We start from the raw sequence: 14,385 nt of genomic DNA on the forward strand, positions 1-14,385 counted from the left end.
GGACACTCTGGGGCAGGGGGCACTAGCTTGCTTGTCCTGCGAGCCCCTGGAGATTTATGAGGCTGAGGATTTGGGGCTTCTCAGAGATAGTGCCCTGAGTCTTGGGCGCTATTCATGGCCCCCACGGCTTGGGCACCCGGACCGACCCAGACCACCAGATCCTTTTCCGTGGTCCCTCTCCCTGGCCTCTGCTCCAGGATGCCTCCTGGCTGCCGCGGTCCCATGCCAGTGTTTTATTCTGGGTCCTTGCAGCAAGGCTGGCACATTCCGCCCGTGTGCTCGGCCCCTGTAGATGTCGATTGTGTCTCCCGGCCTGTTTGTAAGTTACTCCCCACATGTCTGTCCTTTCTCTGTGGCCAGAAGGTCAGAGCCTGCCACCAGCTGGCCACCTAGCTGTCTCCCCAGCTGGAGTCTCTACTGCCTTCCAGGCCACCGTTTGAACCCAGCTCTGCCCCTTGCTAGCTGGTATCCTTGAGCATGTTACTTAAATTGTTGTAACCACATAACCATCTCCTGTGGTTCTGGGCCCCACAGCCCCATGGTCCTGGCACTTATCGGCCCAAACGGCAAAGGTCTGTTGACTGGCTCACTCCCCACCAGACAAGACCCTCCCCTCCACTCCTCGGGCCCAGCACTGTCTGTGCCACTGAGCAGTGGCCTGAGGAAGGCGGGGTCCATCCCTCTCTCCCTCGTGCCCCTCCCCCCTCCCACTTCTCCCCCTGCTTCCTCCTCCCCCCCCGCCCCCCCCCACCCCCCACATCCTCCCCACAGGCTCTCTCACACAATCCGGCGTCTGCCTCCCCACCGTCTCCCTGTCGGAGCCCCCTTCACTTGCTTTCGGGGGTGGAAATCACCAGGCAGACACTGCAATATTGTAGGGTCTTTTATTCAAACCAGGTGAGTCACTCCATTACCTGAGAAGGCACACTCATGTTCCAGACACCCGACGCCTCTCCTGGGCTGGGCATGGCTGTCCCCTCCCCATCCAGACCTCCTTCTCATTGCTAAAGGCCATTCTGCTGTCCCCAGGGGGCACGGGGATGGATTGGAGAATTACTGTGGCTGGGGCCTGGGTTTGGGGTTCAAGGTGAGGGTGCAGGTGTGGGCCAGTTTGAAGGCTGGAAGGAATTCGGTTGGAGTTTAGGGGAGAGGAGAATTAAGTATGACCCAAACCCTGCTGGCCACAGTGAGCAAAGGACCACGCTGCTCCTGGTTCCCAAGGGGATGCCCCTCCTCCGGAGCCCGGTCCCCAGGCAAGCGGAGCCATCCTGGGCATCCCACGCGCTCAGCCCTCCGCCTCTCCTACCCACCGCTGGTCAGCAAAGCAGACACTCGGAAGCAAGCTCTACATGGCTACGTGAGGTCGCCCTGCCGCCCCCGGGTTCTGGGCCCACGGGGGTCGGGGGGGGGGGCCGTCAGGAGCTTAGCCCTGGAAGCCCAGCTCCTTGTACTTGGCCGCGATGTCGTTCCGGAACAGCTCCAGGGCCTTTGTCATGGCGCCCTGGGCATCAGCGCCAAAGTCCCCGGGATGCTTGCTGTGCAGAACGTGGATGATGGCATCTGAGATGAACTGTGGGGACAAGGACAAGAGGGGCACCGGTCATGGGGCTTGATCACCATGGGTTAACTCCTTTAATCCTCACGACCTCGTGAGACAGGTGCAGATGGGGAAACTGAGGCCCATCTTGGTACAGATGAGGAAGGTTAAGCCGTGTGCCCGAGGTCACGCAGACAGGTGGGCTGGCTCACCCACTGCCCTCCTCAGCTGCTGCTCTAAATGAGGACCTAGTACAGCCCGGCACGAGCTCAGGGCACAGCCGCCACGGGCAGCGGAAAGGAAGAGAATGTCCCATTCCGCGGTTTTATCCAGGATTTTTCGACCAGGAAATCTAGAAAGAAACTATTTCCATGTGTGTGTACTTGATTTTTGCATTTAATGGTTTAGTATGGTTCGTGCTTTAAACAGCCTAATTAGGAGTTAGGGGAGCAGAGCATCATAGCTTCTGTGCCAAGCACAGAGTGGACGCTCAGAAATATCAGTGGGAGGGGAGGTGAGAGGGGAAGAGGAAAGGGACGAGGCCTCGGGCTTGCCCCCGGGACAATAACGTCTGTCCTCGGCCCCACCAGCGCAGTTTGCCCTTACATGCCCAATTTCACTCCCAGGAAAACGGAGACAGGAATAGCCACGACATGGGGCTGCCTTAGAGACCGAAAGAGCTCGTGGATGTAACAAGCTGCTGGGGCTTTTTCAACGGTGCATCAGGATTCGATGCCAACCACATGCCTGGCCAGTGGGCCAGGTGGTGACATTTTGCAGAGGCCCAGATGGGAAAGCAGCCAGACTGAGGTCATGTTACAAGTGGACGGCAGAGCTGGCAGTGCACCCAGGGGACTGTGGGCAAATGTCGGCCAGAGCCAGGGACAGAGGTTGTGACTGCACCGCGGCTGGGTTTCCCATTTTCTCAGGGCGCCTGGGGTTCAAGGGACTGAAGGCAGGTTGGGGGGCCTGTGCTGAGGGAGCCATCAGGAAGCACAAGTGTCGACACCCAGGAAACACCACTGGGCTCAGAGACAGGCACAGCTCCACGAACACCCACCTTCGGGCACCGATGTGGACATGTGCTTAAGATGACCTATAATTTCGCAAATGCTACAAAACCAGGTGGGGGCGCGGGGTGCCTGCCCTTGGGGAACCTGGGAGGCCCGACCCCAGTGTGGGACTCCACCTGTCAGACGGGGCTTCGAGGACCACATCAGGCCCCCCGCTCAGCTGTCCTGAGCCTACGGCAGAGCCACTAGTCCCTTGAAAACTGTGGGAAGAGGCAGCTGGGTGACCGAGAAGAGTCGCCCTTAGCCCCAGCCCCCGGGGCCCCTCACCCCCAGGGGAGAAGGAGCAATTTTTTATAAAGGGCACGGGAGGCGGTTCCACAGCGAGGGGCGAGCAGGCATGGCTCGGTCTTAAGGTTTTGCAAGGATTTGACAGTAAATTACACTTGTTCTGTTAAAGCTGGGTGCTCGTCCACTAGCTGGTAGTGCCACCTCAGCAACATCGTTCTCTCTTGCTGAGCCTCAGATTCCCCATCCCTAGAGAGGGGACCGGTCACTCAGATTGTGTGGTGAGCCAGTCGCATGCCCCTGGGGTTCAGAAATGGGGGTGAGCCAGCGTCTGCCCTTGAGGAGCTGCATCCCAGCCGGAAGACAGCTGGGCACAGAGATAAATTACAGACAGCCGGCGGGCGCCACGACGGGAACGAGGACAAAGTGCCTCGGTGGGGGGAGGGCTGGCGGGGAGCAGCTGGTGGCCCCGGGGCCTGGGCTGGAACAGAGGAGGTGCCTTCTGAGCTGGGCCTTGAGGGATGAAGGGGAATTTACCAAGAGAAGACTAGGAGGGCAGGGACCGGTGCATGCAGAATTTCTGAGGCAGTACTGGCTCCTCGCATCTGTGATGCTGAGTGGGACGGGGGGACGTGCAAGACTGTGTGTGTGTGATGGGGGCGCGGGTGCAGGGAGTAAGACAGAAGGGGCTGGGGGGTTGTGGTTGATGGGAGATATTGTGCTACAGGGATTAAGAATTTGGGTTCCGGAGTGCCGTCAATGGGACCGTACCTTCTGGCTTATTAAATGGGTGACCTTGGGCAAGTTATTTAACCTCTCTGAGCCCTCAGTTTCCAAATCTGTAAAATGGGGGTGAGAAGGGTACCTGCCTGGGGCAGAGACCGCTAACTGTCTGCCCAATGTCTATTTTCTCCTTCTTTCTCGGTAACCGAACACTAGTTGTATTTGGAGTGGCAATAGACCGCATTTCCCAGTTTCCTGTGCAGATAGGGGTGGTCTTGTAACTAACTTCTGGCCAATGAGATGTAAACAAAATTGTTGGATGAGATTTCTGGGACTCCTTAAACTCCTTAAGAGAGAGCTTTCCCCTCTTCCTCTGCTGCCTGTTTGGAAGATGGACCAGATGGCTGGAGCTTTAGCAGCCATCTTGGACCATGCGTCAACTTTGAGGATGGACACCACATGTCAAGGACATGGCAGAACAGAAAATTGCTTGTGTCCCTGGGGGTCCCACACCAGCTCGGGACTCCCTACCTCTGAACTCGTGTGAGAGGAAAAGAAGACACTGAACACAATTCCTAACCTCATGGGTAGTTGTGAGAATTCCATGTGGTGACTCAGGCAAATGCTGTCACCATTGTCCTTATCCTCATTGCTGCACCAGCGTGCCTGCTGTGTCCCTCAGACCCTTAGTGCTCCCTGTCCCCACATCCCCTCCTCCACTAGGACACCTGAGTTTCCGTCTCTTCATCTGTAAAGATACTGAAAGCAATAGAACCATTCTGCTGGCCACCCTCCGCCCGGAACTGAGCCCGGCAGCTGATTTCCTGCCACCTGAACTGCTGCCCGTCTCAGACTCCCGTTGCACGGAGGTTAGGATCTAGGGGCTGGAGCAGTTGAGACCTAGTTCGAATCCTGGCTCTGCCATTTGCTCTCTCTGTGACCACGGACAAACTACTTAACCGCTCTGTGCCTCAGTTTCCCCGTCCATCAAATGGGTGTGATAATGATACCTACCTAGGGAGAGGATGCAAGTTGTGCACCCATATCCACTCTCCCCCTTCTTCCTTGGTAAGGAGACACCAATTTGGGGGAGAGATATGTTTCCTCTCAGTGACCCCAAGAAGAAGGCAAAGCTGCTGACAGCCCACTTTACAGGAAGGGAACTGGGTCACAGAGAGGAGCGACCTAGGTCACCCAGCAAGTTGGTGGCTAAGCTGGGACTCGAACCCAAATCTCCTCCCTCCGAGGCCTGTCCTTCCAGGCCCCCGCCCGCCCCGGCCCTGCCTCCCACCTCCAGGTACTTGATGGGGATCTTGTGCTTGGTGGCGTGTGACTGGGCCAGCGGCTTCAGCTCCGCCTCATGGTGGCCCTTCTTCTTGAGGATGCCGCCCAGGGCGGTGAGCACCACAGTGCCGTGCTTCTTCAGGTCCTCGGAGGCCTTCATCTCGGCCTCTGTCTTCAGATGCTTGAACTTGTCAAACTTCTCCAGGGTCTCAGGGTGGCCGGTAAAGAGCCTGTGGGCACAAGGAGGGCTGGAGTCAGATGCAGGGACGTGCGGTGGGGTCTGGAGGCGACCGGACTCGAGTTCAATCCCCCATTCCCAGCTGTGTGACCTTGGGCAATTCACTTCCCCTCTCTGTGCCTCCGCTTCCTCGTCCAAGGAGTGGGGATGACCAGTCCCTGCCTTTGGAGGCTGTGAGGATTAAGTGAGGTGGTGTATGCTGAGTGCCAGCCCACCGGCAGGTGGTAGAACGCTGGCTAGTATTATTCTTGTCATCAGCATCATCACCTTCCTCTTTTCACTCTTACTGTGAGAGGCAGGAAGGAAAGACGTCTCTGCATTGTGCCCTGGCCTCACCCCCACTTTCTGTACATTATTTGGACAGTAGGGGACAGTGGCCTTGAGGATGGAGCAGGGGAGGGGAGAGCATAGGAGCTGAAGGACCCTGGATTTGTTGAGCACCTACTGTGTGCCAGGCTCTGCTCCTGCACTTCCCTGTAGGGTCATATTCCCATTTCACAGACGAGGGAACAGAGGCTCGTAGGTATGATGTCCTAGCTCTGTATTACAGGGCTGATGTGCAGAAGAGCCAGACTGAGATCAGGTCCATGCCAGGGACCATGTCTGCAGCTTCCTGCCCAGGAATCATCCTTTGGCTGCTTACATGCTCCCAGCGACAGGAGGCTCACTACTCCCTGTGGGAGCCATTTCGCTCCAGAGCAGCTCTCTGGCTCAGAAAGTCTTGCTTATTTTGAGCACACACTCTGACTCCCTGCACCTCCCAGCCCCACTCGGTACAGAGGGTGAGGGGCCCTGGTGGGAGCCGCCCGCCAAAGATCAGGCCCCCGCTCCTGCCAGGGACCCAGTGAGCTGGCCGAAGACGGACTCTGCCCGCAAGCCTGAGCGGCCACCTCCAGCCTTGGACCTCATCTCTCCTGCTGGGTGTTGGTTACAGGGGGTCCTGGGAGGGAGGGATCCCCATCTCACTCGTGGGCAAACAGAGGACCACAGAGGGAGGTGACCAGCCCAGGGTCACACGGCCGGTTGGTGGCAGAGCCCAGACCCAAACTCAAGATTGGATGGGTCCATAACTCACGCTCTCTCCCTTGGGTCGCACCCTGAAATGTTCGCAGGACTGACCCCGTCTACCCGAGGTTTCTCTCCTTCTGTCTAGGGCCTCGGGAGGTCCCTCTCCTGCAGCTCCTGGCCTTTGCCACACCCTTAAACGGACTGGGGACGCGCTCCAGTTTGCGTAAGTGTCTCGCAGCGCACAGCCACACTTGTGTGCATGTGCACTCAGACTCATACACAAGCACGCGCCAAGCAGCCCGGACAGGGAGCACTCCTTCCCCAGGAGCACGTCCATCCCGCTTCCCAGCACACCCAGGCCTGTCCACAGCCACGTCCAATGTCACCACCTTGCCCGGGGCCCCAGCCAAGCCTCGTGTGTCACTGACAGCTCCTCACCGGCACCTCCACCCAAGGGTCCCTGAGCTCCTGACTATTATTATCTGGTGACAATGATCCTCAAACTCCTGCCTGACAGCTCTGAGACCTAGCACCCACAGGCAAAGGCCTGAGGTCGGGACGCTGAAGGAGACTATCTTAGGCAGTAGAGAGCCAAGGACCTGGGACCCCAGGGAGCCAGGGATCTCAGACATTTTGGGAGCACCTCAGATGTCTGGGGAAAGAACATGGGACTGAGAATTACAGAAGCTGAGTTCTGGCCCCAGCTCTGTCTCCAATGTGCTGTGTGACATTGAAGAAGTTGCTCAGCCTCTCTGGGGCTCAGCCTCTCTGGTTCACCCATCTCTAAACCAAAAGGGTTGGTCCAGCTGATTTCTCAGCCTCGAGATTCTAAGGCTTGACCTCCGCCTCATCTGCCATTCTCACAACAGTCAGCCAGAGAAGGGCCCAGACTTACTTTAAACAGTACAGGAAAACCTGGCTAATTAGTGCCCAGCAGACCATTCTGGTGCCACACGGCCGCCTCCCTTGCTTGGTCTCAAGTCCTGCAGCTGGGAGGCCCAGGGCAGCCCCAGAAGGCCACACCCAGATTCACCTATAGCAGCCACCGGAAAAAGAGCAGACAAAGCCCCTCCCGCTGTGGAAATGGCGGTGGGGTTTCTCCAGTGTTCCAGAACGCTCACTTACCTGGTGTTTTCCTCCTCTATCCTTTTGTCAACCTGTCTAGTTTATCACAGGTCTGCAGGCAAGTCTGAGAGAGAGGAGGCCATTTCCCAGCTGTCCTCTGACCTGAGGCCCAATTGGACGCCCACACAGAAGACTGGGGACTCTTGGACCTGTAAAAGTCCTTTTCTGCTCTAGAACCAAAGAACCAGAGGGAAGGTGGAGCTCATCTCTAATGTGCCAAGATGGTGGGGCAACAGAGCACAGCGGCCAAGAGCAGGGATGCTGGCCCCAAGCTGTGTGGATTTGAATTCCAGCCCTGTGACTTTGGGCAAGTTACTTAACCTCTCTTAAATGTGGTGATAATAAAATCTATCTCATAAGATTGTTATGAGGCTTAAATGAGATAATTTATGTGAAACACTTAACACAGGGACTGGCAATCAATGTGTGCTGCATAAATATTTGCTGTCCTCCTCCACTTCCTCCTCATCTCTACCACCATAATCACCATCATCACCATCACCACCTCCATTACCTCCATTATCATCATCACTTCCATCGTCATCTCCATCACCACCTCCATCACTTCCCTCACTATCACCACCTCCATCACTTCCATCATCATCTCCATCATCATCATCACTTCCATCATCATCTCCATCACCACTTCCATTATTATCTCCACCACTTCCCTCACTATCACCACCTCCATCACCTCCGTCATCACCTCCATCACCACCTCCATCACTTCCATCATCACCTCTATCACCTCCATCACCTCCGTCATCACCTCCATCATCATCACCATCATCTCCAGCAGCAGCAGCCGAACTGTTAAGATGGGGAGTTTTCAGCTCTGCCTGCAGCTGCCATTGGCTGGCTGAGACTCTTGGCCATGGTTGCTCTTTGTAACGTGAGAAGTATTGGCCACCAGCAGTGATTTTCAAACTTCTCATGGCCTTGAAATCCTTTGTTCAAATGCAGAAGTAAATAAAGCAGACAAGCTTTGGGCAGAAGGAAAGACAGGGGCCCGGAGCGACCTCAGCAGCCCCTCCCACCCGAACCCCCGCTCCTGGCACCAGAGTCTCCAAGTGACCTTGCAGCTTTGATGTTCTAGCACTTTATGATCACATCCTGGCAGTGAAGCCCTCGGCGTCTTATTAACAGACTCGGCTGGACCCAGTTTGCCCTCTTTGATCACCAGAGGCGTGGGAGCAATGACCTTCCCAAGGTCAGTAAGGGAGCCCGGGTCCAGCATCTAGAACAGAACAGGAGGCCAGCTCCCAGGGGCATTTGCACTTAGCATCCCCGCCCCGGCCCCAGCCAGGGAGGCCACCCTTGCCATACCCCAAACACAGCGATGTCTCTGCGTGTCCTACAGCCTAGGATGTGACAGCGCCTTGGGCTCTCTGGGCCTTCCAGGGCCAGCCATCTCAGGATCAGATCTCCCCACTGGCCCCTGGGCCCTGGCGGGTCTCTCTGATCCACCCTGGGAAGGGAGGAAGTGTCTCCCCTGATGACACAATACCCCAAGCCCCCTTCAAGACGTCCAAGTCACTGCCTTAGGGCTGGCAGCCCCCAGATCACCTTGGAAAGACTTCTGCTCTACAGACCAGCCCGCCACCTCTCCAACAGCAGGGGAGGGTCACGGACTCGGGGAACACCAGGGAGCAGGAGCAGGAGGGGAGCTCAGACACCACGCTTCATTCAGCCAAAAGGAAAATGGCACCCAGAGAGGAGCAGTGACTTGTCTAAGGTCACACAGCAAATTGGTGGCTGAGGAGTTGATGTCAACTTGGGGGGAGCCTTGTCCAATCAAACAGGACCTGTTGCCGCCCCAGCAGCCAGCTGACAGGGGCAGGAGGAGAAGGACATAAGGGAACACTGCAAGAGGCCAGTCAGAGTCAACAGAGACCTTGACTGTCCTTCAAGTGTTTCTGGCGTGGGTCACTAAGGGCTGGAACTTCAGATGACAGAGCTCACAGGACTGGCCGTGCTCTCCAGATGTGGGAGCTTGACATGGGTGTAGCCCAAGGGAGGCATCTGAGTGGGAGAGGAAAACCTGCTCTGACTCGTAGAGAAGGAGAAATTAATCTGCAAGTTAGAGCGCCAAGGACAATTGGTTCATTCGAGGCAACCCGGGCGCACCTCCACCGGGTGCGGAAATGTTCCTGACATCCCGTCGGATACCGACCTGCGCTAGCCCAGAGCATGAGGGAGGGACCAGGAGAGGAGAGGAGTCCGTTACCATTTGGGGTGGAGGGCAGTGGGGAAATAAGGCTCCATTTACAAGCCACAAGCCATCCTCTGTCTATAGAACTCGGAATTTTGTTTTGTTTTTTTCCAGGAGCCCCTGGTTCTAGAACGCAAGATGTGCTTGGAGACCACACCCTTCTGAGCTCTCAAATTCAAGACATACACAGCGTCCGAAGTCGCTGATAGGCTTCTGTCTTGTTTTCTATTTATAACTCTTTCAGTGTCCCTAGCCTGGGCTTCATCTATAACAGTTAGTAAGGTTTTCTAGAACTCCGTATATGCCAGCAACAGGGCTGGGCCCCTTACATACATCATCTTACTTAATTCTCACTTTCTCTCTATCATGGAGATATTAGGAATTTCCCCCATTGTGTAAGAGAAGAAATTGAGGCTCAGAGAGGTTGTGTACCTTCCCAAAGGTCACCCAGCTGCTCCATGGCAGAGCCAGGTCTAAAGCTACACGTCTTGTCTTGAAGGCATGTCTTTGCCTGGACACCTTATAGACTTTAATGGACATGTGACTCTGGGGACGTCCTTCTCCTCTCAGGTCCTTTGTGTCCTCATGCATTAGGTGAGGTGGCTGGACAAGATCTCTCCGGGCTCTTGTTGACTCTAGGATTCTAGGATTCCTCTAGGCATCCAGGGTTGATCATTAAGCCTCTCCCAGCTGCTGACAGAGGTGTGAGATGGATCCCTTTTCCTCCTCTGACTCCAATCCCTGACACTTAGAAGCAAGGAGGGGTTTTAACAAACTCTGCTAATGCAGCCGGCTGGTCAACCCGAGGGTGCATGGTCCACCTTGCCGGCAGACACCCCTGATCTTTGGGAGGAAGATGACACGGACAGCTGGATTGCTTCCTTTTACCTGATCAGCACCTCCTGCCCATGGCCCGCGATGTCAGCCTCCACCTTCCCCCAGACGTTCAGCACCTGCTGCCACTCCCCGTCGCTGAGCCCCATGGTGTGGCCTGAAGACGACAAAAGAGAGCAAGTGCAGGCTGACGGGGTGTCCTGGCCCTGACAGCTGGGGTTTGAGGCTGCCTGGCCCTAAAGGGGTTTTATACCTTCCCGGATGCTTGACATAGATCACTTGACAGCTGGCTCACTCCCCGAACCCCTCCCCTGCCCCCCGTCGCTTCAGGCAGGGGTCTAATCTCTTCCTTTCTCTAGCCCTCACATGGGAGCTATTTTGGGGCAGGTGTCATTGGGGGGAGGTAGGACGCCGCAGGGGGGTGGCTGTGTGTGTGGAAAGAGTAGGGAGGAGGTTGGGCCACCCGCTGGACTCTCGGAGGCCAGCAGAAAGGGCACCACCCAGGCCGACGCCAGCAGCCCGAAACCCAACCCTCCCTGCTGTCAGCCACCCCCAGAGGAATTGTCATGTTCCCAAGCTTGGGCAGCTGGCCCTGGAACGGTCCTGGCCCTTAGCGGTCTCCCCGTCCACATTCTGCCCACTTTGCCCGAAGGCCCCTCACCCAGCCAGGAGTGGCAAGAAGGAGTCTAGCTGGCTTTCTGCGTATAGCTGGGCATCCCAGGCAGATCCGCAACCTTTTGGAGTCTGAGTTTTCCCACTCCATCCAGAAAACTCCTAGCTTCGTGGCCTTGCTCAAATATTTCCCTCTGAAAAGTTTTGCTTGACCTACTCCCCTCAAGGCACAATTGATTCTTTCCTCCTTTATTTGCATGTGCTCCTGGTGTATTTCTTCCCTTATTGCGTCATATTTCTTTGCCTGCTCCTCCGTTGGTATAACAGCAGCCAATACTCACAGAGACCTTGGTGGGTGCCAGCCCGTATTCCCAGCACTTCACAGCGGGTAACCCGTTTAATCCCCCAACAGCCCGATAGGACAGGTGTTGACCTTATCCCATAGAATTGACGGGAAGGTAGGGAGACTTGCCATGCCACAGCTACTTGACGGAAGAGCTGGGACTTGAACCAGAAAGTCAGGCCTCTGAGTCCGTGCTCCTGAACACCTTATTTTGATCTTCATGTGGGCAGGGGCTCTGTTTTATTCATCTCTGTGTCTCTTGGACCTTGCACAGTGCCCTGTACAAAGTTTGAACTGAATAAATGTTCACTGAATAAAAAGATGGATGGCCTTGCAAGGAAGGCAAGGGGAGGATGATTGCCCTTATTTTTAAAAAATTTTTATTGAGTTAATGATAGTTTACAATCTTGTGAAATTTCAGTTGTACCTTATTGTCTGTCAGTCGTGTTGTAGGTGCACCACTTCACCCTTTGTGCCCACCCCCACCCCACCTTTGCCCTGGTAGCCACTAATCTGTTCTCTTTGTCTACATTTTTAAATTCCTCGTATGAGTGGAGTCATACAGAGATTGTCCTTCTCTATCCGGATTATTTCACGTAACATAATTCCCTCAAGGTCCATCCATGTTATTGCAACTGGGATGATTTTGTTCTGTTTTGCAGCTGAGTAGTATTCCATTGTATATGTATACCACATCTTCTTTATCCATTCATCTGTTGATGGGCACTTAGGTTGCTTCCACGTCTTGTCTATTGTAAATAATGCTGCAATGAACATTGGTGTGCACAGGACTTTTGGGATTGCTGACTTCAAGCTCTTTGGATAAATACCCAGTAGTGGGATAGCTGGGTCATAAGGTATTTCTATTTTTAATTTTTTGAGGAATCTCCATACTGTTTTCCATAGTGGCTGCACCAGTTTGCGTTCCCACCAGCAGTGTATGAGGGTTCCTTTTTCTCCACAACCTCTCCAACATTTGTTACTATTAGTTTTAGATATTTCTGTCATTCTAACGGGTGTAAGGTGATATCTTAGTGTAGTTTTGATTTGCATTTCCCTGATGATCAGCGATGATGAGCATCTTTTCATGTGCCTATTGGCCATCCTTATATCTTCTTTGGAGAAATGTCTGTTCATGTCTCCTGCCCATTTTTTGATTGGGTTGTTTGATTTTTTGTTGTTGAGTTGTGTGAGTTCTTTATATATTACGGAGATTAACCCTTTGTTGGATATATGACTTGCAAATATTTTTTCCCAGTTAGTGGGTTGTTTTTTTGTTTCAATCCTGTTTTCATTTGCCTTGAAGAAGCTCTTTAGTCTGATGAAGTCCCATTTGTTTATTCTTTCTACTTTTTCCCTTCTCTGAGAAGACATGGTGTCCAAAAAGACCCTTTTAATACTGATGTCAAAGAGTGTACTGCCTACGTTTTCTTCTAGAAGCCTTATGATTTAAGGTCTTACCTTTAGGTCTTTGATCCATTTTGAGTTTATTTTGGTGAATGGCAAGAAAGAATTGATTGCCCTTATTTTACATCCATTCATCACCCATCCATCCATCCTCCAACCTACCTACCCACCCATCTATCCATCTATCTGTTATCCATCCATCCACCCACCCACCCATCATCCATCCACCTATCACCTACCCATCACCCATCCATCATCCAATCACCTATCACCCATCCACCCACCCATCATCCATCATCCATCCATTATCCATCCACTCACCCATCCACCTGTCCATCCACTCATCCACCCATCACCTGTCCATCCATCCATCATCCAAACATCCATTCATCCAACACACAGTTATAAGAGTACCTAATGTGTGCCAGAAACTGTGCTACATGCTGAGGACAACAACACCAAGTAAAACACAACCCTGTATTTAAGAAACGCACAGTCTCCTTGGGGAGATAAGCAAGAGGGATAAAGTTACAATAATTTATTTAGTGCCAGGATCAAGGTATATGCAGGCCCTTCCTTCCATCCACACAGGACTTTGCAGTCTACAGCGTGCCTCCTTGGGCAGGATTACATCTTCACAACACCCCTGTGAGGAGGGAGCATCACCCCATTTCACAGCTGTGGATGATGAGACCCAGAAAGGATCAGCAGCTGCCCTGGCCCTCCTGGGTCTTTGCGGAAGATGTCACTTATGACTCCCCCACGCATACTGCCCTGCCCCAGTGCCTGCTGAGCACGAGGCGTAGGGGTCATTTCTCCCCGCAACCTGCTGCTAGTCACAGCTGATTGGACCAGGGCTGGCACCTGAGCTGAGGCAGCTAACAGCAGGGCTCTGTCCGGGCCAATCAGATCCCCTCTTCCAAATGTGAACGGGGTTGGGGGGTGGTGCCTGGCCTGGTGACATAGTGGTTGGGTTCATGCCCTCCGTTTTGGCGGTCTGGGGTTCATGGGTTTGGATTCTGGGTGCAGACCTAGCCTACTGGGCAAGTCACGCTGTGGTGGCATCCCACATAAGAAATAGAGGAAAATTGAAACAGATGTTAGCTCAGGGCCAATCTTCCTCACCAAAAAAAAAGTGAACAGGGACATTTGGTGAGAATTGGCCAGCTAGTAGAAATGTAGAGTCAAAGAGAGTCCATATCAAGGTCAGCACTGGGTAAGCAGCCCAAACTGAGAGCTCCCCAGTGCCACCTTGGGTCTAGAATGCCCTCCGTTCTGATTTTGGTAAAGCCCGCCCCAATTACTGTTCAAGGATGACCCTTACCTGCCGCTTCCCTTATGACCTCTTGTGCATCCTTTCAGTGTGTCCTGTTTATTGAATCGGCTGACTCCTAATGACCACAAGGGGCAGAGGCCCACAGGGGGCCCCTTCCTGACAGTGGGCTCCAGGAGTCATGGACGAGGCTCCACGTTAACCCAGTAAGCCGGGCCGCTCAGCCTCAGAGCCCATCCAGCTTTAACGGTGGAGCCTGCGTAGCTAAAAATGCCATAACGATTTCCAGGGGGCTATCATTCCTTCCCTCCTTCCTTCATTCAACAGCCCGGTACCGAGGGTCGGCTCTGTGCCAGGCCCAGGGTCACAGGGAGAGGCAACTCACGGCCTCAGCAGCTTCTGCCCCTGCTTCTGGTCACTGGCTGGAGGGCAAGCCCAGCGGTGTGGGTGGGGAGGGCGGAAGGAGATGGGGGTAGCAGTCGGCTGCCCCA

The 14,385-nt window shown here is 54.3% G+C and overlaps 1 protein-coding gene and 1 long non-coding RNA gene across 2 annotated transcripts; one reads left to right on the forward strand and one right to left on the reverse strand.

Annotated features, from left to right (window-relative positions):
• Positions 1 to 870: 870 nt before the first annotated feature.
• Positions 871 to 10,627, reverse strand: MB (myoglobin). Its single transcript, XM_008543828.2, has 3 exons — positions 10,314 to 10,627; positions 4,850 to 5,072; positions 871 to 1,570 (listed from the first exon to the last, which is right to left on the reverse strand). Exons 1-3 carry the CDS (start codon positions 10,406 to 10,408, stop codon positions 1,424 to 1,426), a joined length of 465 nt encoding a protein of 154 aa, XP_008542050.1. The 5' UTR covers positions 10,409 to 10,627; the 3' UTR covers positions 871 to 1,423.
• On the forward strand, positions 8,175 to 11,565 carry LOC139080262 (uncharacterized). The gene is made up of 2 exons (XR_011534604.1): positions 8,175 to 8,423; positions 9,540 to 11,565. It is a non-coding gene; the product is annotated as an uncharacterized lncRNA (long non-coding RNA).
• The last annotated feature ends 2,820 nt before the right edge of the window (positions 11,566 to 14,385 follow it).

The sequence above is a fragment of the Equus przewalskii genome, chromosome 29, assembly GCF_037783145.1.
Source record: "Equus przewalskii isolate Varuska chromosome 29, EquPr2, whole genome shotgun sequence".
Classification (NCBI taxonomy): Eukaryota; Metazoa; Chordata; class Mammalia; order Perissodactyla; family Equidae; genus Equus; species Equus przewalskii.